At 37.5% G+C, this 27,775-nt stretch overlaps 2 protein-coding genes across 2 annotated transcripts; both read left to right on the plus strand.

The window, feature by feature from the left end:
* The first annotated feature begins 3,534 nt into the window (after positions 1-3,534).
* LOC140232084 (uncharacterized) lies at positions 3,535-9,548 on the plus strand. The gene is made up of 4 exons (XM_072312236.1): positions 3,535-4,017; positions 5,421-5,742; positions 6,201-6,874; positions 9,132-9,548. Exons 1-4 carry the CDS (start codon positions 3,535-3,537, stop codon positions 9,546-9,548), a joined length of 1,896 nt encoding a protein of 631 aa, XP_072168337.1.
* A 9,574-nt stretch (positions 9,549-19,122) lies between these two features.
* LOC140231534 (SUMO-conjugating enzyme UBC9-B) lies at positions 19,123-27,420 on the plus strand. The gene is made up of 8 exons (XM_072311669.1): positions 19,123-19,226; positions 21,242-21,346; positions 21,960-22,023; positions 22,982-23,001; positions 23,883-23,955; positions 24,792-24,901; positions 26,036-26,115; positions 26,767-27,420. The coding sequence occupies exons 2-8, from the start codon at positions 21,281-21,283 to the stop codon at positions 26,861-26,863; spliced, it is 510 nt and encodes a 169-aa protein (XP_072167770.1). The 5' UTR covers positions 19,123-19,226; positions 21,242-21,280; the 3' UTR covers positions 26,864-27,420.
* Positions 27,421-27,775: the final 355 nt, after the last annotated feature.

A 27,775-nucleotide genomic window follows, 5' to 3' on the forward strand; every position in this document is an offset into this window, starting at 1 on the left:
TAGTGGGTCTCGCTACGGACCAAAGGACTACATTATATTCAGAGGGTAAGTTGACAGACTCACTTACATACAATGTGTTTGATTCTAATTATTGATATCAGTCAGGATCTTGGAGATAACACAAATAATTGTATGTGACCGCATCATACCCACATCCATGTCAGAGATACATTATGACGTCAGTTCTTGAAAATGTTTTTGGTCTCCACCAAAGACAGAATGTAAGTCACAGCATAATTATTAGTACCTTCTGCTTTCCAAACAGGAGAAAAAAAGATGGACATTATCACAAAGTATAATATTTTCGCCTGTCTCCTTGGAAGACTGTAAAAGCCAGTTATTGCAGAATATCTCAAAATACATGTAAAGACATATTCGTAAGTGTACAATTATGGTCCGATACGGAAACTTAATCTTGTAATCAATCAGAATTCGATGTTTGTTTGTTTGTTTGTTTGTTTGTTTTTCAGTTAGAATGAATATCTTATCTGTCAATTATATTATCTTTTCAAAAGTTGCTGTTAAAAAATTCAATATTTCATCTGCCATAATAGATTATTTTGTCAAAGACATGAAAACGTGCAGTCATGTTTGTAAACCAATTTTTGCCACTTTCTTTCCAGTCGGTCAGGATTTTTTTAATGGAATTTTGTTGTTTACAAGAGACTTTAGGACAGCAGAATTCTCGTAATTTTCATTGATGACATCTTTCTAAATTTGTTCATTGAATAAGGAAGTAGCATCAATTGACTGAAATCGACGTAAGTCATCAAGAAATGGGGGGAACGCAGACATCGGTTCCTTCGGTCATTTTGCAGTATATGTAGGCCCTATATTTTCAGCTTTGCAAAGGAATGTTAAAGAGATCGTATGGTTTTAGACCTATATTGTCAGCTTTGCAAAGGAATGTTAAAGAGATCGTATGGTTTTAGACCTATATTGTCAGCTTTGCAAAGGAATGTTAAAGAAATCGTATGGTTTTAGACCTATATTGTCGGGTTTTTAACATTTTTCGGTGAGATAATGAAAAACCTCAGATGAAATGTGAAAGAGCATGTAATTTAAAGATAACAGTCACACGTACACACACACACACACCCACACACACACACACATATAGAAATCTCTTTCGGTAGTGTCATTTATACAATCTATATAGTCACAGACCACAAATAGCCTTTGTCCATATCATATCAACAATCTGTTCTTTCTCTTTCACGCTTTCACATTCTTATGCTAATGACATTATGTCAGTTATCCATTCGGTCATTTTTATAGATAAGGCCGGATTATAAACGAAACTTTCTCAAAATTCTAAGCGATCTTACATAAAATATGAAAAACTATTAAACTTATAAGTGAATGGCAATTCAGTCATTTCCACAGCAGGTACACTGGATATGGTATTAATGCCACTGTTGAAGTACCTTTGGTGAGAGATTTAATTTGAAAGTCACTCGACTGAAGTTCTTCCTATCAATAGAGTCAAATCCCACAAACCGACAGAATCAAGCCGGACATGAATTATGAAAGCTTCCCAATTTAAACTTTTTTTTAAAGATTTTGTGCAATATGATCATAATTAATTTTCACGAAGGGATTACAACACTGCCTCAAAGTCTCCCATTAGCCACTCAAGGAAAAAATACATCAAAACCAATACGGACGGGAGTTGAAACATGATTGTTTTTACAATTTTTTATGTCATTATTTTAATTCCATACTCTTTCTCACACCCTGTGGCCCTTGTCTCAATCATTCATTCTTGGCTATCCAAGTCAAGGCGTCTGTTTTTGTATATATGATAATCGCTTTTAATTTTCACATATTATGGGAATTGAAAAACAATGATCGGATATTATAATTAGTGCCTTCCCGGAGTGAAAAATTATAGTTGGTTCAGGTGATGATGAAATACAAGGTTTGTGTATACGTTGTTTCGAAAACCTATTAGGCTATGATAATATTATCTGATGAAATCACGCTAAGGCGATATTATTTTTCTCTTCCTTGTTTACCTTCGTCCCGAGCTTTCGTCTTTTCATTATTCGTTCATTCTTTCTTTCCCTTCCTCTTTCTTTCTTTATTTTTGTTCTTTCTCTCCTTTTCCATCATCTCTATCATCCAAGACCTGACTTTATTAAAGGGGAATTCACCCAAAATATATATTTGGTTGCAGTGAGTGCAGCAATATTAGTAGGAAGTGTCAAAGTTTGAGGTAAATCTGAGAGGGCTCTCAATGGTTATGAATTAAAACAAAAATGATGCCTCCAATCGCTAAGAAATATATATAGCTTAATGAAAGATCACTTGACTGACCCCCTACCGAAGATGGGGAAATGATATTGCCCGTAACAAAGTAGGCCCATTGTGTCCATAGCAAGCATGACAAGTCGAGGAAATATGAACTTTTCGTAAAAACTGAAATCTTGTGGAAAGCTCTATACATTTTTCGGTATTAGAATTTCCACTACTGTTACATTCCGAATTGTTTTAGCCTTCTTAACCAGTCTGAAAAACTATAAAGATTCATAACTTTTGAACTGATTTTTTTATTTAATGCGATCTTCTACCATTTCTGCATTCACTGCATCCAAATAACATGCTTGGGGTAGATTTCCTTGTAACCTCTAAAGGTCACAGCGTCCGGGTCAACTTCTGTAACAGAGTATCATGACTGTAATACTTTTGCATGAATGTTCTTCTTTTTCTCACCCTTTCCCCTATACTCCAAACATGTATATCTGAACCTTGTAAAATATGAAAATCATTTGTTTAATGTATTTACTTTATGATAACTATATTACGCAGTAAAACACTAATGAAATCAAAGCGAACTTTACCACTTACAGTATTTCAATTTATTTAGATTCAAATCAAACAGACAGAACTAAAAAAGTTAAGAAAACGGTCAATTTAGGTAGCAACCGTGTATATAAACATATGGCCATTAACCAAATGAAATCTGCCAACAAATCATACTTTGGTTTGGACGGAAAAAAAAAGAGAAGATATTTCGCAAGAGCAATTTTCAATCAACAGTTTAGTAGCTACAATATTCATTTGCCTAACAGGTCATCATTCCTTGTTTATCACAACTGTACAATAATGATTATGATGTGCAGTACAATGTATATGATTCCAAATTTTGTGTTCCATCTTTGAAGACAACAAGCAGAGTATAGTGTTAGACATGTAAACATTTGTGAAGATACATTTTTCATCTATTCGCCAATTTATAAAGTGAAAATAAATCAAATTTCAGTGCCAGACTTTATCAATCGGTGTCCATCACCTCATGTAATTTGCATAGTGATTATGACCAGTGAAATGCTTTACGACGTTTTTGTATTACTTTGAAAAAACACAATGGTCTCACGCTTTGCCAGATTGTGACGGGCGGGTTTCACCATTAATTTTCTGATTGAATAATTCCATGCATCGTAAGTCAGCTTACACTAGGAGTAAAGTACTCAAAATTATCAGTCCACTTTCACAATGTTAAGTCTTTGCATAATTCTTTACAAAGATAATATGGGCGTACCTGAGCGAGATCCCCTCATACGGGCCAACAGCTCTACGAGGTCTTACCAAACGGGTGAGAGCAGCGGCCGAAGACAAATCGGTATATGTACGACATCGTTCGACAACCGTTACGACGGCGATGACGTTCGACGCGACGACCCGAACTTGGGACACAACAGAGGAGGTACATCAAACGGGAGAACCTCTGCTGTGAGTAACCAAGTTAATGGCGTTGGTCCTACCGCGAGGGATGATTTCACACAGGGAACCACACCAGGAGACGAATCGTCGGATGGCAGTTTGCGCAGTCGTGGCAGACGTCGACGAGAGACCAAAAGTGGCGGGAAGTGGCCGTGGTTTCTGTGGCTGAGCATGAAGTACCTGGGTCTCTTCTGGAGTCGGTCTGTGGTAGAGAAGCGAAGTTGTCAAGACTGCTACCAGAAGAAGCTGAAGGAAGCTGATCTAATGGCTCGACATGGCTCTGGTACACAGGTGACCATCTCCAACAAGGACAGTCTGAACATGAGAAGAATTATACAGACTATATTGTGTCAATAGCTTTTACCACTTGGATATAAAAATGTGCGATGAGGCCTTACTGTTTAAAACTTTTAATTTCTGTTAAGGCGCTAAGTATTTCCCGTAATCTACGCTTCTGTTTTTGGCTAGTTTATCGTATTTTTATAACTGTCGTAGGTATTGTCTTCCCTGTAAAAAGTGCTTGCAAATATTTTACGTTCATACCCTGAGTGACGAGATGATACCATGCAAAATGATAAACTGGAACAGCCATACACATAGGTCAAAAGAACAAAATGAACATCAAAGTTGTATGACAACTGACGTCGAACGGTTATCACAAGGGGAAATTCGTTCGAGTTCAAGAAGAAATGCTGATAATTTAAATCAGTTACATGATATCAACTTATTACTTGATGCAATGCTACACTATAGAGATATCGAATACGGCAAGTCACATTAAATTAAAGCGGGATGTATACCAAAATATGTGGATTGAGTGAATGCAACAATGAATTAGTAGAGCACATCAATAAAAGTTTGAGGAAAATCGGGCAAACCGTTCAAAATTCATGTTTTGTTTTGGGGTTTTTTAAGTGTAGGTGCCGCCATCGCTGCTGATGGACGAGAAGACTACAGCAGTTCATGACTTTACTGTATAGAATAACGATGTAAGGAAAATATGAAGAGAACTCAACAAAATGATTTTTATTCTTCTAGCATAATGAAAGAGTACTTGACTTGCCTCTTTCGGAAAGCAGGGGGAATATTACCTTTTCATAATATGCCAAGAGCAAGTCAAAGACATGCTTATAGTGCACTTTTGAAGAAAAATGAAATTTTGTTAAATTATGTTTAAGTCTTCTTTATATTGTTGTCCTGCGGTGATGTCACAAATTGTTGCTGTCTCCTCATCCAGCGATGACAGCACCGCACCAAAACTTTAAAATTCGAAGGGAATTGAATGGATTGTCCGATTTCCCTCAAACTTTACTGATGTGTTCTACTAATATTGCTGCATTCACTCAGTTCTCACATATATTTTGGTGTTGTTACCCTTTAAAGAAATACAGTGAACGCTGGAAGCTCAAATGCTTACGAAAATATGAATATTTCCAATCTTTTAAACATTTATAATGACGAAGCATATAGCTGTGCCAATTCCCATTACGCACTGGATGACAACTCATATCCTGAAAGTGACGGAAAAACATCATTTTCACAGGATCTGTATTTTTAAGCGGGATGATGAAATAAAAAATGTCGATTTATCCCTTTCCTTGGTGAAAGTGATATGCGTTAATCAAAACCAGAGCCCTTTCTTCGCAAAAAGCTCTTCACGCTTTTTTTTTTTATATATGTCATGTTTATCGCAGTTACTTGCGGCTTTACGACGTCATGGTCAGTCCTATTTGCGACCCCCGGAGATCGGCATCGACACCGATATCGACACCATTTTGCAAGTTGAGAACTCGTCCGATGGCATGAGGGTTGCAAATGGGCCGCTGAAGAAGACTTCGAGAAGCACCATTAATAATAGTGATGTTGACGACGATGAGGGGTACGCTGTGACGGACAAAAGCGAGGCCGACACAGCGGGTGACGATGACGATGGAAGGAAAAGTCGATGTCGAGTTTGCGACGCACTGTGGTGGGACGGTAAAGGCCAATATCGCACGTACAGCGACAAGGATATCGGTGAGAAAAGTTTGTTTGTTGAATCAAGTTTCAGATTTGCCCCTAGTGGACATTGGTCGTTGGTTGGACCCCAACCCGTTACTTCTTTATCATGGCATAGTAAAACATTGAATAATCGGTACTTATTTATGTCCATGAGAGGCAATTTGTTGGTCAGTTGCAATGAAATATTCCATCTTCTAACAAACTCTAGCGTGTAGTCTGGGATTCTAATTTCTGTTGGACAAAAACCTTCTGTGATGTAAGACATTTTGCGGACGATATGCAAAATAAGTCAATGGCGGGAATGCAGAGCCTGTGTATATCATGTCCTGTTTCCTTAATTTCTATTTCTTTGCACTTTTTTTTTCATTTTCCACGATGGTATATATTACTTTCTGCTTTTGAGTGGGTCATATGGAAGAGCACTGATCAGTAAATAGGCTTCACAAGAGAATAAATTTCCTTTTATCTGTTAGGTCTGCGCGCATGGAATCACCGTGGCAGTGGAGTCCTGTCTGTGCTCCTGCTCTGCTTGTACCTCTCCCTTGTCCTGTACGATGCCCTCTTCTATGCCCGTTTGTACTGGGGAAGGAAGAAGGACCTCCTACGATACATCAGTTACATGTCGTATCTCATTTTTGGCGGCAGCGTCCCGTTCCTCTGCCTCTTCACGCTCATCCAGAACATTACGAACATAACACGTTTCGCCCATTGGCCCCACGCCCTTGACAGTCGGTACATTGTGCGTCGGCTGCAGTATCTCGACCTCCCCGAGCGCGGACTGCCAAACAAACTTTTCCTCGTCGCCTGCGTCGGCTACCCAACTTTTACCGCGATCTACCGCCTCCTCTTTTACGCAGTCGTTGTCAACTCAGCGAGCCTCTCTCTCCATAGCTACCTGGCCATCATCACCTGTCTGTGTGTATTGACACTGTACGGGGTGTTCTCCTACATCATATACCTTCTGAGAATCTCCTTCGAGCCCCAGCTGAGGCTCGATGTCAGCTTCGTTCGCCAGCACGTCAACCACCTGGACATGTGCAGAGCAAAGCTTGCTTCGACGGTCCAAGACTTCAAGACCCTGCGACAGCTGACCAATGGATGGATGGTGATGGTGTTTGGAGTACTCACCTGGTCTCTAGCCACTCAGGTAAGGATCGATGTCTTTTTTACTGACCGTTAGCTCGTCTTCTTCTTCGGGGTGGGGAATTAGACCCACATACAACACTACCCCCCCCCCCTACACACACACACACACACACACACACACACTAAAAACGTTCCTCAGCCCATGCAATTATCGTCCTCAGATAATTTCATTAATGATTAGGAGCTGTTTGTTAATTACTGCACCGTCAATTTTACTTATCAAATTGACAGTTGGTTTGATTCACTCATTCTCATTAGCACCATATCACTAGGTCAGTTATAGATATGTGCTTCAAATCATCACTTTGCATAAGGCACTTGATGTGTCAAATATGCATGGGTGACATTGACACACAAAGACATCTTTTTCATTTCCGAAACTGAAAAGAAAGGAAAAGACTTTTATCTGCATGTCCTATGATAGTATGTGTTTGTACATGGTGTTGTATGATGCTGTAATGGGTATACACTCTTAAAGGTCCAGTTTACCTTTGGGAGCAGTGATTTCAAAAATGTTCAAGATATCACTTTTGATGCATATGTGTAGGTTTGTTTTATCACAAAACATTCTACTATATAAAAATTTTAGCAATAAAGCCTAAAATATAAGGAGATATCAGTGTTTTTCTCAATAAACCGTAACTGTAGACGCTTTAGTCTGGAAACATTTTTATTATAACTATTGTTCACATTTTGTGTATTCAACAACACTTAACATCGATTATACGGATTCAAATTTTTACAGTGGTTGTTTCTATCCCTAACTCACATTTTAGAACTATTTTAAAGCACTACTGCTGGGTTTTTGTTTCATGTGCAAATGGTAAATTATTCCTTTAAAAAGGAAAGGGTAAATCAGCGTTTTGAAAGGGGCGAGGAGTGACAGCGTTTTAAAAATCTTGTATTCACCCCTTTTCTTGCTGTACATTGCACATCTAACTGCTGGATTCAGCTGGATAAAAGGGTAAATACAACATTTTAAAAACGCTGTCACTTCTCGCCCCTTTTAAATGTTGATTTACCCTTTTCTTTTTAAGAGTGTATACTCATTATGTGCAGTTGTACAACTGCGGTCATTATGTGATTTTGTGTTATTATTCCGAAGGTTTGTAATTCCGCAAATGAATTACTGTTCGTTATTCCGAAGGTTAGTTAATCCGAAAATGAAAGTAAAAGGTTTCTTTTCGAAGGTTCGTTAATCCGAGAATGAATAAAAGGTTCGCTATTCCGAAGCTTTGCCAATCCGATAACGAATCAAAGATCGTAATTCCGAAGTCGTACAGTAGGCACTTTTGAGCTTCTTTTTTTTTTTTTTTTTCATTTCCAGATTAACAAACCACCTTTCTTTGAGGACTAACGAACCTGCGAAATGACGAACCTTATTTCATTTTGGAGTAAGGAACCTTCGGAATAATGAACCTTGTTTGATTTCAGATTAACGAACCTTCGAAATAGCAAGCCTTTATTTCATTTTGGGACTAACGAACCTTCGAAATAACGCCACAAATTTATGTTCGGATTATTCGGAGCAACGAATCCTATTTCATTTTCTGATCAAAGAACATCTAGGTATACGGAATTTATATGTATGCTTTTGAACATCTGACCTCGGAATCACGAACTTTTTTTTTCTTTCCATTTTCGGATTAACGAACCATCGGAATGACTAGCATGTGTCACCTGTTTTATACGGTTGTCCTAGTATAGTGCGGTGTGCTATTGCACTTCAAATGCAATGTTGATTGGTCATCGTCTTGGCGATGTTTTATGTTACTATTGTCAAAATTAAGAATTGCGTAACTGTGGTCATTATAGGGTAATGTTTTCGTCTCGTAAGTTGTAATCATGCAAGATCGTATTGTGATTAAATGTTTTGTTTGTTTTTTTTAGTGTGAACGTAATGCTGTAGGTTATTAACCAAAGAGTTTGTTAATGCAGGTAGGCGTAACATTGTGTTTCGATGGTGAAAATGTGATTGTGTTCTATTCTGTCCATAATGCAATGTTCATTGTTGCATTACTGAAACTGAAACTGAAATTCAATTCCCGTAGTCACAATGGCCATTTGCGTTGCACAGGTCATAGCTGCGTTAATGTTGTGTCAACATTGTCATGTTGTATTGACATGTCTTCGTTTTTATATCATATAGCATTAACATGACAATGTTGACACAACATTAACGCAGCATGACCTGTGCAATGCAAAATACCATTGGTCACCGAGATCATAATGCAATATTGCGTTCCTCCTCGTTTCAGGTGACTTGGAACTACATGCTGTTCAGCCACGAGTGCAAGCTGAACTGGGGCATACAGATGTACATCAACGGGCTGATGGCGCTGGAGAACCTCATGTTCTTCTGCCTGCCTTGCTTCGCCATAGGTGGCGCAAGCATCAACTTTATCTGGGTGCGATTTCGCTATCGTCTGCTGGAGCTGCGGCGCGCCCGCCACGAGCGATTTTGGTATCGCCTGCTACAGTTCCTCAGGGAGCAGGATCCAGTCGAGTGTTCAATGCGGATTACGATGCTGTTCACCCTGATCGGTCTTTTCGTCGCTCTGCAGTTTGGGGATCAGAATCTTTATTATTACACCCCCGGCAATTCGACGGATAGCCCCTCCTCTGACAGCAGTTACGTGTGTTTCACAACATTGAATCCCAGCACTGACACATGAGTGATTGTTTTACAATGCTCAAGACGCATCAGGGTCAAGTACCCATTTCAGTTTTGTTTCTGAAGCTGAAAATGTCGTGTTGCCTCCCATCCAAACCTCTGTCAAGAAGTATGCATTTGGTTTGATTTGCTGATGTTAAACCTCTGGAAAAGATTGAACAGATGTAGAAAAACGGCTTATCCTTATGATGATGAGCCTGCATTTAACCTGTTTCTTGTTTGTTGTTTATTTATTTGTGCGAAATACCCTTGTTTTGAACATTACGAATTCATATAGCCACATTAGCAAATCAAGCGTGTGTAACAGAAAAAAGAAAAAGAAAAAGATGACTTGCTTTCTCACAACTCGTTACATTCAAAACAAAGGCAAACACTTCCTCTTGTTGCTTAATCTCTCCTCATCATTCATGTCGTGATCCGGAAGTCGTAGAGAAGCTGACTCGGAGATCTGTCGTCACCAACTGGCTGTGTCCTCTCTTTTACAGAAAGATTAAAGCATCTTACTATTATACTTCCTTCATTACTGATATAACTCTACAGGTTTACAAAGATTATACCACACATATGAGAAAATAAGATACATGTATCTTGGACGCTGATATTAAAGGGACAGGAGAAGAGATGAAAGCCTGCTTCCCAACAGCAAACGAAAGAAGGCAAAAATCGAGGTATAAAAGAAAAAAAAAGAGGAGGAGAGACTAATTCTCTGGGAGAAAGGGGAGGATAGTGTTTGTTTCTCACTGTTCATTGCGGCTTTGTACAAATCGTGTTCACTGATCGGTCTACATAGTAATATTGTCATGTGACCAAGCTCGGATATGACATTTTTATTGCTAAGTTAAAGATAAATGACAATTGAGAAGGACTTGTCAAACTGTGACGTCATATTATTTATGGTATAGTGCACTATTCCATGAGTGTGACTTAATATTCGTGGTATATTCATCAATGGTCATTATAGACCATTGTGTAAAATCACGTCCACTGCGCGCGCGGTACGCTGATCGTCTGTGCAACAGATATACACGCATGTGAACAAGTAACCAAACTACACTTGTATACTGCAATGACATTTATCGTAGATGAAAACATTTTGTATTTCATTAAAATATTCGTTTGAAGATATAAATCAAATAGATCTTGCACTGTTTCCAGCCTCTGGTGAAATTTTGGTTACCTTCGTGACAGGATGAGCTCTATAGTTTCTTCAGGACTGCGACCCGCTGCAGAAAATATATAGTACTATGCATTCTTGTCACCTCGGTATCAATTATGAATCAACCAGAGACTCTCGGGGCATTTGTGTACACATAATGTGTGTGTGTGTGTGTGTGTGTGTGTGTGCGTGTGTGTGTGTGTGTGTGTGTGTGCGCGCGTGTGTGTGTGTGTATGTGTGCGTGTTTCTCTGTAAATTTCATACCCAGAATCTTTGTCCACCGGTGGATGTAGTAAACACCAAAAGTATGTTTATTGAAAATGCAGCGATATAGCACTTCTTTCATTAATTCATGACCATTGCTGTGATACCAGCACATTACTTTCTGTGTTGCATCTATTGTGAGACCATACATTACAGAAATCATAATGTTGCTAAACCGTATCGTATACATTGTTGTGACTATTATGTAACAGGAAAATAATAAAAAAGAACACACATCACTCGAAGAAGAAAATCCGTTTGTTTGTTTTTTGTTTGTTTGTTTATTATAAAGCCGCAACATTCATTTGGAGGATTTGACTCCAAAATTTGCGCAAGTTGTTATCATCTTTGTTTTGTTTTGTTTTTGTTTTTGCTTGGTTTTCTTTTTTTTTTGGGGGGGGGGGGTAATGAATGTCGGTTTGACTTATCTTTAACGAAATCATTTTGAACAAACTATGGTTTCATATTATGTATGTTTAAAATTGTTGCAATACATTGTTTGTTTGTTTGCTTTCCTTCAAATTATATCCACAACAAAAATGTGATATCGGAAATAAAATTTGGTTTGAATTAAGTGAATTGCATTATTGTCACCAGCAGTATTATAAAGTACAATGATTATCATCCAGAAGTAAACAAAATGTTTTGAAAACCGTCAAAATTCAAAATACCCATGCACATGCTTATCAAACGTGCTTATGTTTTAAGAATAATGAGTGTATGTCACTCTAGTCATTTCTCTGCTCCATTTCTGAACCAAATCTCTTTCAAATCGTTAGTGGAAATTAAAATTTTACAGACATGAATGTGTAAAAAAGAAGAAATGTCTCCCTTGCTATGACGAATGTGTATCATACTGTGAAATATTATCTGAAATGAATTTGGCATTAAGATCGTATGTTGTTAAACAAATCTTATTCTCGATCTAATGAGAGCGGTGAGCATTCCTAGTGTCTGCTTCATTTCATGCCAAAGCAGAATAATGTACTTGTTCTTTTCTCTGCTGTTTTACATTCAGTCTGTATATATGTATTCCTGCTATTTTTATGTTGTTCACAGATTTGCAGAAGAACAGTTTTGCTGAAGCAAATTGCCGTGATTAAATAAAACAATTTCAAACTGAACTGAACTGAAACTGAACTGTTTTGGGGTTTTTTGAGTGGGCCTCCCAGGATAAATTCTGTCACAGCGAGTTCCTTTTTAAGTGCATGAATGATTCTCCAACAATATTAGATGGCATCACCATTTGATATGCAAAGGACAGTATAAAAAAATCAACATAGTCTGATTTTTCTAACATAATGGAAGAGCACTTGACTTACCTTCTTCAGAAGGCAGGGGAACAAGATTCATGACTCTTAAATCGTCAGTAAGAAGTCGATGGAATGTGTATACTTTTCACTCAAAGAATTACATTTTGTGGAATTCTCGTGTTAACATTTTCTTTGTATCTTCGCCCTACTATGACATCACGAATGGCTGTGGTCTTCTTATCCAGTGATGACAACACATGGCTTTAACCAAAACTAACTTAAAATCTGATTTAATTTGAAAGGGTTGTCCGATGTTCCTGAAACAAATATGTATAATTGTACCCAATTATTTTTGCACTGAATCCAATTGTAGGTAAGTCCCCTTCAACAGCTATAGAAGTGTAAGTCTTCAATAACTACACGTCAAAACCGTTTTCGGAATTGGAAACTTTACTTTTAATGAAGCGCTGAAACAAGAGACGTAATGGTGTGGAAATGTAAACAAAATCTATATATGCCTTTATAATGATAATTATGACCATCTCTAAGTGTCCACCTTTTGTATGTATAAATGAACATCAAATGTGAAATGGCTTGATGTAAAATCCCCCCCCCAAAAAAAAAAGAAAAAAAAAGAGAGAGATTTCTTTATCACTCTATTCGAGGACGAACATGGGTGCTCGTAAGAATCTTTGTATGTACAGAAATTGCAAGTCTGGTGACTCTGAATTGACTGGTTCTGTAATGTATTATGCATGAATGCTTTGTTCATAGAAGTTGCCCTTAAAGGGGAATTCCAGTGCAGTTAAAAGTTGCCCTGAAAAGAAGAAGTGGAACTTTTTTTTTTTAGCACAATAAACTAATGAAAATTTGATCGAAATCGGGAAAATAATGAAGTTATGATATTTTTGAGGTTTCGCTAATATTTCAGGAAACAATTCTTGAACAGTCAGTATGAGTGTGCATAATTGTGAAGCGATGATGTCATCTCCTCACAACTTGCCACACAGTTTGCACATACCATCGCAATTTTTAAATTTCCAGTTTTCATTCAAACCCTTATGTCCCAGTCTCAAATCCTGATATCTAATTGATAATTTTTCAATTTTTCAATTGATAAATTATTCAGCTAGGCATATAAACGCAATACACATCAGTAAGAGAAACAGTAAATTTCCATCATTGTATTTTTTTTTTGGGGGGGGGGGGAGGGGATGGAAATTTGTGAAATTTGTGAGGTGATGACATCATCAGCTCACTCATTTGCATATTCTGCAGAAATGAGAGAATCTTCAGAATTTTATAACTTCCCTAAGTTTTATCTAATTTTATCAATTTTAATCAAATCTGCACAGCACCGGTACTCGTAAGATTTTACTCTTTCTTACTAGACTAACTTTTAACTTGACTGGAATTCCTCTTTAACAACCACAAAGTTTGCCGTAGAGTTACCCCGCTTAGCAACAAATTAGTGAATTCCTGCTTGTGGAACTTAAAGGGAAGGAGCAGGTGAATGAAACGCTTCTTTACTATTTATATGCTGTAGGAAAAGAAACTTTCATGAATTGCAATACATTACAGAAACGGTCTATTGCCAGAAAAGCACGTTATCAACATACTGGGAAACCATAAATGCGACATTGATATTTTGTGGCACTTATTGACAGTCACATATTTGGAATACAAACACAATGATATTATTTTTTTCCCCAGCTTTATTTTCCCAATTCACATGCTGCTTCATAAACCAAATACAGGCATGATAATGAATAGTACATTATGGGATAAAAAAATAACATAGAAAACTATGGTATGATAGCTTGCCATTTGCTCACATGAAAATCAAGACGATCAAGACATAAGAGACATAATAGATAATTGTATTCACGAAATGTCCTCTTTCAACATGTTGAGTTCCAAAACATATTTCCTCATCTGTAAACATAACATTGCGGACATTTTTAGCTTTGAGCCAAAGAAATAAATCATGCCAAAAAGATGACACATGGGCACACTTCAGAAATAAATGTATTAATGTCTGTGGATGAGAGTCACAAAACTTACAAATTGACGAATCACTGATACCTATTTTACATAAGTTGAGTAGCGTTTTTTCTATGTACAAACTTAAATTGAAAATTACGAATTCTATTCTCTATCGATGAGCTATATATCAAAGAAAAACGAGACTTCCATAACAGAGAATCTTGTAAGTTCAACACTAAATCAGTTTCCCATATACTTGATGGTCTGTCTCTGAGAGTGTGGTTTTATATTTTTGTACAAAGTATGGGTAACAAAATTTTGAAACTCTTTTGGCTTTAAAAATTGTTCAGCAGAAGATTACAAGGATTCTAAAGTAATACAACATTTTGACAATGTATATTTTGTTTTATGGTGAATTTCCATTGTCGAGGAATTGCATATTCTATACTGAAAAATAAATAAAAAATAACCCTGGATTAAATTTCTGTAATATTTGGTCATAACTCATAAAGGAACCATCAGGGTTGATAATATCTCCTATGTAAATCATGTTTGATTCAAACAAATTTCTAGAAAAAATAGGCTGACCATCAATTAAAATATGGGAATTGAACCATAATGGCTGATATTAATTCGAGCATATACTTATTATAATATAATAACACTGATCTGTTTAACTTCAATACTCTCAGTGCATGTGTACCACAAGATATGAATATTCATGAATATGATATATATGAAGAGTTTTATCGCAAAACGAGCTAACTAAAAATGCAGGATATCTTTAATAATGACTTCTAGAGTATTCCTTGTTATATCGCAAGTGAAGTATTGCTGGTAAGGTTTAATTTTGCTCTATATCTGATGATGGACTTACTTTGAAATGTTTAAAATTAGTGGCGCTTAGCTCATTTTGCGATAAGACTTTTCAACATGTATATATATATATGTATATATATATATATATATATATATACATATATATATATATATATATATTATACGGATACGATGATGAATATGTATACATAGTAGGCCTATATTGTCTTATACGATTTGCGAACAGGGCCTACATTGTGCATGGTATAGCCCGCGTGTGCGTGTGTGTGATACGATGACAGGATGTGTTTTCATAATGCTCGCAATAGGAATCTGCCACAGTGCACTCCCCTCTCCCACTTTTGTTGTTGTTTATTCTCAAGCCACGTTACACCTGTCTGGTCCTGATCATAGCTAAGGTTATTCTTAGAACAGTTTCTTCAGGTTTACCACACGTTACTCATAGGGAATAAACAGTAAGTCTACACTCTAAACTCCTTAGATTTTAGTAGATTGTAGTCACGGACCAATCCAAACGTTGGATTGAAGTTTTCAATCTAATAGAGTTAGAATTCAATCTTATTCGATTGAAACTTTCAATCCAATTTTGGATTGGTCCCTTACTATACAATCTATTAGATTGACTTTCAATCCACGGAATTTAGAGAGTACCTTAAACCTACACAATTCAGATTTTCACTACTCGAGCGTTTGTCACGCCGAGGTGAAATTTAGAAAGGATTACAAAAAGATTGGAAAAGCAAAATGATACTATCATCATGCACATGACAAAACTAAAATGAGAAAGATTATTGCACGCAAAACATGACCACATGTATAGGCTGGATCATCGGGGTGGGGCGAGGGCACCCCCCCCCCCCCCTTCCCGGAATTTTAAAACTCCCTTTTTGTTTGAACTCAGAGAAAAGATTTTCAGATAACTTTATCAGTAAATTTTTTTCCCACCTCGTTATCCCATGCAGTGTGACACACATAGCATTATCATTATGACATTTTTTTTTATTCATTGCCGGTGAGCGCTGGGCACCGTCCTCAATTTGAGCCTTGGTACGTGCAGAAGAAACTGAAGACACATGAGTGGAACAAGACGTGACAGATACCACGATATCATTTCATTTCATTTCATTTCCGACAAAAGTATACAATACAATATGATATTTGCATATACAGAAATAGAGTACAATGTGACTTTTGAATATTCACAAGCGGAATTAATACAATAAACAAAACATAGCAACTGATTGACAAATTGCCCTACGTCGACGTAAATAAGCACTGAATTGATCAGTGTTTTAGTAGTAGCATAAATAATAAAAATCATGGGCGTACATGAGATCGTGATCAGGAGGTCGTAGGTTCGAATCCTGCTCGAGTATGTACGCCCATGATTTTTATTATTGCTACTACTAAAACACTGATCAATTCAGTGCTTATTTACGTCGATGTAGGGCAATTTGTCAATCAGTTGCAATGAAAACATCTCGACGGAAGAATTTCGTGAATTTGAATAACAAAGCAGTACCCGCTGCATGCTATGAGGATTAGAACCAACACTTGCTGTCTGGCGAAAGCTCGATGGTCTAGTCGAGATGACGCCTGTTCGGTGATCAGGAGGTCGTAGGTTCGAATCCTGCTCGAGTATGTACGCCCATGATTTTTATTATGGCTACTACTAAAACACTGATCAGTTCAGTGTTTATTTACGTAGATGTAGGGCAATTTGTCAATCAGTTGCAATGAAAACATCTCGACGGAAGAATTTCATGAATTTGAAAAACAAAACATAGTTTTAAGAGATGCAAAGGCAAACTGCAACTGAATCATATCAAGGAATAGATGTCGAAAATGTATGGGGCCGGGGAACTGCTAAAAAGCCTAGCTTGTAGAATTCAGTCCCCTCGTAAGTAATAAAGCTATAGTAATTTAGTCAAACGAAACGATAAGACAAATTGCGTGAGAAAGAGAGGTAACATAAAACAAATCACACAATATTGCACACACAGACAAAAACAAAGCAGCTCTCTTACAGGCGTTGAAAGAATAAACAAGAGGTCAAAGAGTACAGAAAAGAGAGACAGGAAGAGGTCAAAGACAGGGAAAGAAGCAAAGGAGGAAGAGTTCAAGGGTCAATCCTACTGAGCATCAAATCGTCCCTCATTTTTTATTTCTTTTGCTTTTTATTTCAATTTTTTCTTAACATTCATCTCAAAGTGTGCACCATGGCAAGTCGCTGAATTTCCAATTCCACTTAATGTAAAACATCTCCGTCCCCCTTCGGACCATCTCCATATTTTTTATTTAGATTTGTATTTTTTAGTTGTCTCGTCTGTTTACTTCTATTCCTGTTTCCTCTATCGCCCTCTTTCCCTTCTTTTCTCATTTCCCGCACACTTATAGTTAAGTTATTCACCCATTTTTCCCTGTGACACTTTTTCCAGATTTAAAGTGTTGACTCGGAAGTATTTGCTTCATCGATATTCTCAGTCTCATTGATGCTGCTCCTTTTAAATTCTAGATACATGACTTCATCTCATCGCTTTCCATTTGAGTAACATAGTCTAAATGCCAATTATGTTTTGCTTTAAAATTCCATAGGTAGTGTGTGTGTGTGTGTGTGTGTGTGTACACTTAGAATCCATCCATGTATGTTAAAGCCACTGTATAATTCTGGTTTATGGTAAAAATTAGAAACTCTCCTTTTGAAAGGGTCCTTACCTGTGGAGAAGTGAGGGTTCTGAGACCATACCACAAAGTAAAAAAAAAAAAAATACTGCTCCCTCTTGTGGTCATATATCACTAGCCGATAAAGTTTTAAATTGACTCGAGGGGGGGGGGGGCAATAAATTTGGTGTCAATTTTTTGGGTCTCCGGGGTGTGGTTGCTGCGCTTCTTGAGGGATTCCACTAAAATTATTCTGTGGCTTTAATATGTTTGTATATATTTGTGAGTTGTTACATTACATGTCTTAACTTGTCTTTCAGGGGTCTTATTATACAAGCTTGCTTTTCTAAGACCCCTCCACTTTACATCTATAATGCATCTACATACATTGTCAATTTATATTCAAATATTCTGCAAATTGTTTTAATCGCATATATTCAACAATGTATTCCTTGTTACATATTATTGTTTATATGTAAATTTTTGTATTGTGGAAACTTTGAATAAACTTGAAACATAGTACAAGCACAGTCTTTTGAGTGGGTACCTCCACTTTTTTCGCAGAATGTATAAATATGTTTGTATAAAAAATGCCTCACTTTGCGGCTGACAAATGTTATTCTTTGCTATCTATGTATCATTCCTTCAAACGCATGTCGAATTTATAGGGCCTACTTTTTATACATTCTGTTGAAAGAAGTGAAAATAAAACCTTTGAAATGAAATGAATTGAATTGAATTGAATTGAATTGAATACAGACTTTAGTACGTATGTAGGCCGACAATGAAGACACAGACGCCTCATAATCATAATCAGATATCACGATTTAGCCTTCACATAAAATTGTCTTTGAATATTGATTTTATCACTATGATTGACAATTTTCCAAACATTATACAAAAGTGCACCACAGATGGTTGAAAAGCTTCCTCGTGTGGGAAGGGGTTACCTCCGCTCTGCCGCTGAGCTCCCCTGCTTGCGTTTCTCACATAATCTATTCTTGCTCCTAAGTAAAATATCCCTGTGTATGACCGTGCACACAAACAAGAGAGACACAGCGAAGACCTCTTCTATCGTCGTGTTTGATTTTCCCTGTCCAGTTTCTTTTTTTTCCCTAGCGTTTGGTAGATGTCAAAAATACTAGTAAGTTGCCCTCTGTAGTTGGTGAAGCTACTCTCAATTTGACTTGGCAGAGTAGCAGATACATCACGTGACCTTGTCATTTTCCCTCTTCGTTCATTTTAGTACGTGATCGTGGGGATTGAAGCGAATCCCATGCTTACATAGGCCGCACACGCTATCTTGTATTGCACACATTCACTCTGTGTGCATGCTGTACAAATGTACAACGCACTGACACACGTACACCGTACGTACATAATACAGGCGCGTTTTTTCACTGCTCGATCGTACCCGTACTCGACATTTCATCAATCAATCATACACTGTATTTGGAAAACATCGGAGCGTGTTCGGAAGCTGGTATTTTTCTCTCCGAAAGTGTATTTGTATTTACAGGTAAGGGCCTTGTTAATCTTGTGTTCCATCATCTCGTTCGTGTTTTACGAATGGAGTGATTTAAACCCCTTCCGAGTGAAGGTGTAATGTGCACGTTTTGTTGGCAGCAATCGTCGGCTCAGCTCAGATGCATGCATGCACGGATGGGTATCGTAAGCGCAATGCAGTGCAATCATGGTCGTAACTCGTATGCGCCCTCCATCTCACTCTATTCTACTTTGCTTGGCCGATTGGTGTGAACTGCTGCGCTAGCATTTCACTTTCAACTACCCTCACGACCCTCTTTTAAACCAGTCTCTGCAATATCTCCTCTTTGTTAACTCCATGTCGACAATATTTTTTTTATTTATTTATTCGGTTTGCCTGGGTACTTCACTACTTGGCCCTACTACTACTAGTCCCGTCGTTCGCGCGTAGAGTCTACTGAAATTCATTCAGTTTCACGGTCGGTCTTGCACGTTGTGAAATAGCCAGCTTCTTTCATCACTCGGCTCAGGGAAAGAGATACAGGATTACAGTGTCCGTGTATAGTATAGAACCCATCTAACGGTTAGGCTAGAACTTCTAACGTTGGTTAGCTAGTCTGCTTTTTATGTAGACTTCGTGATCGTGGTAGAGGGAGGTACTGGTAATAAATGTATTGCGTTCAAACTTGCATTGGGTCATGACATTGACATTGACATTGGCAGGTCATTGCATTTTAATCTTTTTTAGATCTGGTCAAAGACTAACGTTAAACAGAAAAATCTGTCTGTCGGGATGAGTCTTTATCTTAATCTTTTTTTCTTTTTTTTTTAATACTGTATCAGCTCTCCTCCGTATATAGGAGGGAATCCATAAAGCTAGACGCAGTTTCTGTTGTGCAGAACATAGATTGTCTAACTAGGGGTCTACATATTGTACAACTACAACGTTAACGTTAAAGTGTAGGCATAGATTTATCACCGACGACCAGATACAGACCAATCTTCCAGTCACTTCAAAAACATGTTTGGCAAACACTAAAATCATAAGAGTAAGACCACTGGAAAAAAAAAAGTTGCTGAAAGTGAAAAAACATTTGTTTGTTTTGAAAGCATGATTCATACAGTATGGCTTGCATCAGGATGGTGTGAAGTGAAGTCACTTGCACTTTATGCACTGCACATCTGCAGGCTAGTTGATAGTTGACACTGTTATATTGTAATAATGATAATTATTGGAAATGTTGGCGGTATTTAATATGATTGCTGAGAAACGACTGCTGCGTACAGCAAGCCGTCCATATTGTATACACCCTGTAATTTGACCATAGCACCATCTAAAATTTGTCCACCGGCCACACGAAGAAACGTACAGTGTCCACATGCTTTTGCGTGTGGTCGAATTTTGGCATGGTCGAATCTTGGTGCAGGTTTTTTTTTATGGATATGAGTCTTGATTGGGTAGCATGTACAGTGCATGTGCCATTTCTGTCCGATGTCCAGCTTTGAACTGAATAGAGTAAAACTCACATGTGGTGGACCATGGGACCAGTCTACTCCTCTGTAAAGTGGATCAAAGGTGATGGCTCTCAGGCCCACCTACTGTACATCTGTACAGTAGTTCATTATCACCGTAGTTGAACCAAAGTTTTTAGTCATTTGTTGAAGGAAATTGGAAGGATTCAGAAAGCATACAGGAATGACAATGGACCAGAAAGGAATGTTTCTGAATATGCATGTAATTGGTAGATCTAATGCACTTTTTTTTGAAGGGTAATCCGTATGTCCATCAATCTGTGAGAAACCAACTCTTTAGTCTTACAAATACAGAGTGTACACGTCTAATGACACAAGGAATCCAATTTATATATACAATGTATGTACCCTAGAAACAAAAACATGTAGATCCTAAATAGAGCCCGAGAGGTGCAGAAAACTCTGAATCTTTGAATTGTTCTTTCAGTGTGTGCATAGCGCCTATTCCACTTTTAATTAATTTCATAACTACATTCCTCTTTTTTCTCCTTCTTTTTCTTCTTCTTCTTCATGTAGAACGTAGTGCAAGACTTTGTGACTTCAACTCTGCCAAAAATGTCTGGGATTGCGATAACAAGATTGTCAGAAGAGAGGAAAGCATGGAGGAAAGATCATCCATTTGTGAGTGTTTTCTGTGTTTATGTTTGTTTGTTTGTTTGTTGCTGTTTTTTTAGGTACTTGTACATTGTATTATTGTAGAAACAGGAGAATACATTGTAGCATTGTCGTGGTAATGTTAGCAAGCAATACACTTCTACATGCATAATCCATTTTACTGTATAATGTACATTATGGTCATCCATGTGATCCATCTCTGATTGACAGTTACTGGTGATTTCACTGTTTAAAAGCTACTTTTGGTCATCATGGCAAGCAACAGATGAAATTTAAGGGACGGGAGGGGACAAAGGGAGGGATTTAAACACCTGAAGTTGGTTACAATTATGTTGTTTTAGTGTTGGCAGGCATCTACTCTCTTTCCTTCCATTCTACAAATCTACAAATCTGATTTCCTGATGGTATTATATTGGTCTGTGATTTGGGTATTAAGAGAAATGAGTGGAGGTATGGAAGGAATATTTGTGTCAAACATATAGACCTGTTTAGTTGTCAAGCCCATTGATTTGAACCCATTATAAAAGCCAGGAATTTGATATGTGATAGATGAACCCCAAAGCTGTATCATCTGTGTAGAAAGTAATTGTTATCTTTGTTCTTGTTCATATTCCTTCAGGGTTTTGTAGCTAAACCAACCAAGAATGCAGATGGCACATTAAATCTAATGAACTGGGAATGTGGTAAGATACATTACATATCTGCACAGTGCAATGGTGGCTAATAGCACCACTAGCACCACTGACCCTATTCTTTTCTCAAAAGTGATGGTCAGAGATGCGCTTCTGACAACATTGTATCATATCAACACCAGCATAGAGTGAAGAGAGAATGAATGCCGCAAAAGCTGATTTTGAATTGATCATGTTCATCTTACAATGCCAATGGATGCCTTTGCTGAGGCAGGCAAAGAATCTTTTGAATGGACAAATTCAAACAAAAATGGACAAATTCAAACAAAAATGGGCAAACCTACATGCTCAGAATTTTTTTAATCAAGATATTACCCCTGGTACATACTGGAACATACAGCAAGCAACATTATGTGTTCTTTTATTTTTGCATTAGTTTCTGGTTGCGTGAAATGCACAAAAATTTCCCCTTTTACAGTAAACAAGAATTAAACAAGACAGTATGCTGTTGAAGTGAGTGGTCACCGTGATCCTATTGAACAAATCATAGCACTTAGTGATGATAGTGTAGCTCATATCAAATGTTTGCTGTTTGATGTAATGTTAGTGCTTAGTTTAATGGGAAATCCTTATCTGATGCTCTAACATGACAACAGTCATGCTGGATTTTATTATGTTTTTTGTGAAATAAAAGGAAACACATCAACAATACAATGTTATTGATGGTGACAGAGAAAGAAAGGAAAAATTATCATTCTTGAAATATCTGTACCTGAGCTAATGTGCAAGGACAGTAGGAAGCAATGTTATTTACTCTTATTGCAAGACATTTGCTGTATTAGTTTTTTATCAATCTAAAACTTTTCTCCTGCAAACACATGAGATAACTGCTAAAAAATATATCCAGTTGATATACAAGTAGGTATTTTGTTTGAACATCAAAGAAAATTATGTCAGATTCTGAATGTGTTTAATATTCTTCTCTGTTGTGTTTGTTTTTTTTTTCCAGCAATTCCAGGAAAGACAAATGTAAGTGTGAAATATTTTGATTTATTTCATTGGTATCAGGGATTTCATTATGTATTCTACTCTGAAAGGGAAATGTACAGTCATATTGAATGTTTAATTGTAGTGAAGGACACTACCATATTATTTTAGTCAAATGCAGGACAAGCTGGCTTTCTTTTTCATGGTTATCCCCCTCTTCTCAGACATTGAAAATGATTGTCATCAGCCACAGGTCACAATTCTGTGTTCAGAATTGTGATCCAATGTCAGATGTGAACAACAGTACTTTAAAGGCCCGGTCACACTGCCCAGAAGTTGCATAAACGCATGAATCACGCAAGAAATTTGGTTGTGCCTGCTTGTCGGTCGAGAATTTTCACTGATACACACGATGAAAATCACTAACAAACCACGCACTTTCAGCACATATGCACGCAAAGGTCCCTAGGACGAATTCATGGTCGTGCGCGACGACTGAGGTCCACGGAAAACCATGCATAATCTGCGCATTATCACTAATGAATTGCGTATGAATCGCGCATGACTCGCGCGTGACCACGATAGCGGCAAAATTTTCACGACCGATCACTGATATTCCACGCATACTTCACACATTGTTCGCGTAAGAACTACGCAAACTACAGAATTAGAAGCATTTTTCTTGTGCTATAGATTTTTCAAAACTGTAACTACTGCAAGTGTGATTTTTTTTTCTTTTCAAGTTGCATTTAATTTCTGTTTTAATCTATCACTTTTCGTGTATATATATTTGCACATTTTTCTCTGTATCACATCCATTATCGGACCACATTACCCAAACCATTATTTACCTGTGATTTGTTAGTATATTTGCCATCCTGGACTAAATATGTGAATTTCAATTTATCTCTTTCATATTGTAGACACCATGGGAAGAGGGTCTTTACCGTCTTCGGATGATCTTCAAAGATGACTACCCAACAACACCACCTAAATGTGAGTTCTCAATTAAAGCTTGACGTTATAGTGTATTTCACTGAGTGGCCAGTGTTTGCAAATTTTTGGTTTCATCAGCGTTCATATACAGTTGCAATAGAATTTGCTGGGAGTTTTTATTCCTGCAACCAGTTTTTCTTGTCGCAAAGAAATTTGGAACATGTTTAAAATCTCCTTATGACAAGAAAACCTGTTTGTAATAATGAAAACTGAATTCATTGTAACTGCTTATGAAACCTGACAAAACTTGAAATTTGTTACATTTGCAAATATTCACCGCTCAGTGAGATACCACCTTTGACAAGTATTGAAATCCTTTTTCCTCTTTCATATTAAAAAGATGCTTTTGCTCTTAGAGGAAGTTGTGTAATTCTGGAGGCAATCAATGTTATACAAATTAACTTACAGTAAAACTTACTGTCATGCAGGTGAAGAGGAATTACCAGTTGCCTATCAAAAGTACATGTATAGGTGTCCCTGTCCAGTGCTATGGTCATTTATTTCTATATTAGGGTTTGTGCTTGAAAAACAAAAACAAACAAACAAATGTCACACAATAGGGTATTTTGAAATTGCGTGGCTGTCCACAAGCGAGAATTATTAAAATTAGAATAAAAGAATATGAATAATTCATTAAAATTTACAGCTGTTGATATTGGAGGAAGTCCCGTTGGCTGAACTTGACACAGCGCTGTACCGTGATGCCTTTTACATTAGGCACATTGAGCAAGAGCATGGGATGAAGATTTCCTTCTCCTCCACCAAAGTAAATCTAAATGACCATCTGTGGCATCGTTCAGTCTTTTCAGAAGCATATCTCTCCATCTCCCCTGCAGGTAAATTTGAGCCTCCCCTGTTCCATCCCAACGTGTATCCGTCTGGCACTGTCTGTCTGTCTCTCCTGGACGAGGATAAAGATTGGAGACCGGCCGTCACAATCAAACAGGTACAAGTGGAGCAAAAGCAACATCTGTGCTGAAATTTACTTTAATAATAATAATAATAATATCAATTTATAAAGCGCAAAACCTATAGACATATATTCTTCTGCGCTGCAAAAGCTTCTGATGTGCTTGATAATAACGAACAGTTAAAAGAAGAGATGTGTTTTGGGTCGTGATTTAAAGACTGCTACTGTTGGGGATTTCCGGACTTCTAGTGGTAGATCATTCCAGAGTTTGGGAGCTGCACAGGCAAATGCTCTGTCTCCCAATGTTACTTTTGTTTTACATGTTGGAATCTGTAAAAGAAAAGTGTCCTTAGAACTGCGCAAATTATGAGTATGTCGATGAGATTTAAACACTAATAATTCGGATATGTAACTGGGGGCTTGACCGATAAGTGACTTATACACAATCAACAACAACAAAAAAAAAAAAAAGTTGGTGAATTGCAAGCGAGTGATTATTTTGAGCATTATTTGTTGAATGGGCATATTGTGAATATTTTCATGTTAATCCCTTGTACTTAAGGTCTCCCAGTGTGCACATGGAAATACCCATGGTCATTATTATGTGTTAACTCTTGATAAGTATTTGATGTATCACCCATATTTGATTTGCTCTGCAATGACACTTTAAGACTGCTCAAGATGTATATGTAGAGAAAAAATTTCAATTTCTTAAATATTTTTCACATCCAAGGGAACTTGATCTTGTCTTTTCAAACATGAAATTAGGGAGAAAATTGATCTTACACCTTTGGTTTCCAGCAAAACATATACTAGAGTTCTGAAATGTATGCAGTTACAAAAGCTATCTCAAAAATCATGTTTGAATGCCTAAACTGTACACTGCTTCATCTCTCAGAGCTTTTAAAACTGAAAAAAAAAAAAATGTTATAACATGCTTAACATCAAGTATTGGTATGTAAGTGATTCTTCTGGTAGTCTTGGAAATCTTAGGAACTAATTATTTGACTGAATTTCCCATCCACAAAGAGAAGTTTGAACATATGGATTTAGTTGCACTTTGTAGGTTAATGGAGAGAAATTTGTATTTGAAGCTTATGAAGGATACATCTCTGCAGACACTGAATATTCTTGGCATGTCATGCTGAACTTTGGTTTCCTATCTGGCAGATTCTGTTGGGTATCCAGGACTTACTAAATGACCCCAACATCAATGACCCAGCTCAGGCAGAAGCATACACAATATACCAGTAAGTGATTCTTTGGATACACCAGAGAGGGCAATAACTACATGCCTGTGGACAAAAAAAAAAAAAAAAAAAAAAAATTGTTTGCAGTTGGTGTTGAGTTGTGAATGATATCGCGTGGAGGCAAAGCTTTTTCGGCTACATGATACAGGATGGTTGCTGTACGAGCTGAAATTTTTGCAGTGGTTTTATTTTTGTGTTCCCTTTGAATTGTGAAAATATACTGCATGCATGTAAAAACATGCACAAACAAAAACGCAACAAAAAAAATGTCGTTTCTAAAAATTAAAATAAGAATGAAGCCATGCTAACACTGGATCGCGTGCAGTATATCTCTAGCATGCTGCATGAGCCAAGACACAAAGTCATATCTGGGGCATAACATCACGCTAGTGCATCACCCTTTACCTCGAATGCAGGGCACATTACTTGTTTATTTACAGAGAATCGCTGAGTAAAAACATCCAATAATAGATTTGGCTCTTGTTACTTGTTGTTGTTTTTTTTTTTGTTGTGAAGGGTAAAGTAACGATTACCTTTGCAACCATGAAATTGATAGCACAAGTAACAATTTGTTAGAATATCTGTACGCGATGCTCTTGAAAATAAAACCAGGAGTAGTAATCAAGTGTTACGCATTCATCTCTCTTTCAGACAAAATCGGATGCAATATGAGAGGAAGGTGAAAGAGCAGGCGCAGAAGTTTGCCCCAGGAGGCGAGTTTTACCAACAACAAAGCACCAAGGCATAGACCTTGCTGACGCGGTGGGGGACTGCACATGGGCCACGAGACTCCCCGCCTCTTTTCCAGAGAAAGAAACAGACTCTGTACTCTTGAATGGTGGCGTAAATTCACCAGTGCACCTGACTCTTAATGTGAACAAAAGACCTGGTGAGGAAGAGCAACCAATCAAACTTCTGCCTCAAGTTTTTGGCAGTGGCTATGGAGATGCCGACTGTGCGAGAGGGGAGAATCCTACCAGCTGTGTCACCGCCAAAAAGCTTGTGGAGTTTTGATAGCCATTGCACAGTTTGTAGTTTGCTGCTTTGTCCAGTCGCCTACCTTGTCCTTTTCCGTCTGCGTTTCATCACAACCTGTGTTTCGTATTTTACGCTTCTTTGTTCCAAGAAATGGTGGGGAAAACAGAGAGAGAGGAAAATGATGAGAAAGGAGTGTATTTATTCCAGTTTAACCAAAGCCTAGCATGCTTTTGTTGTCCCCAGAATTAAAGTAAGTTGGTAAGTTGTAGTATTATGCATGTATTGTTGTTGAATAGTTGTGTAAAATTCATCAGGTTTTATCCAATCCAAGTGTTCACCATATTCACACTCCCAAAATGGCAGTTCTCTCTTCACTACAGGGCAGGATTTATTGAAGCAGCATGGTCTCTCCCGTGTGATTAATGTTTGTCCTTCAATCTCAACAATATGTATCACCAATAGGCTTGTTGCGGTAGGAGTGTCAGTAGACATTATGGTGTAAGACCAATTCCTCACCAAGTGATAATACTGTATAAGCTGTTTTTTCACATACAGATATTTTTGCGAATGAGCAGGTCATGACCGTTTTCGCGAATTGACACCGACACTATTGTAAGTGCACTATTCCCTTAGTGCATAGCGACATTTTCACGTGTTAAACTCGCGGACTGACAGTGATTTG

Source organism: Diadema setosum, chromosome 8, assembly GCF_964275005.1.
Source record: "Diadema setosum chromosome 8, eeDiaSeto1, whole genome shotgun sequence".
Classification (NCBI taxonomy): Eukaryota; Metazoa; Echinodermata; class Echinoidea; order Diadematoida; family Diadematidae; genus Diadema; species Diadema setosum.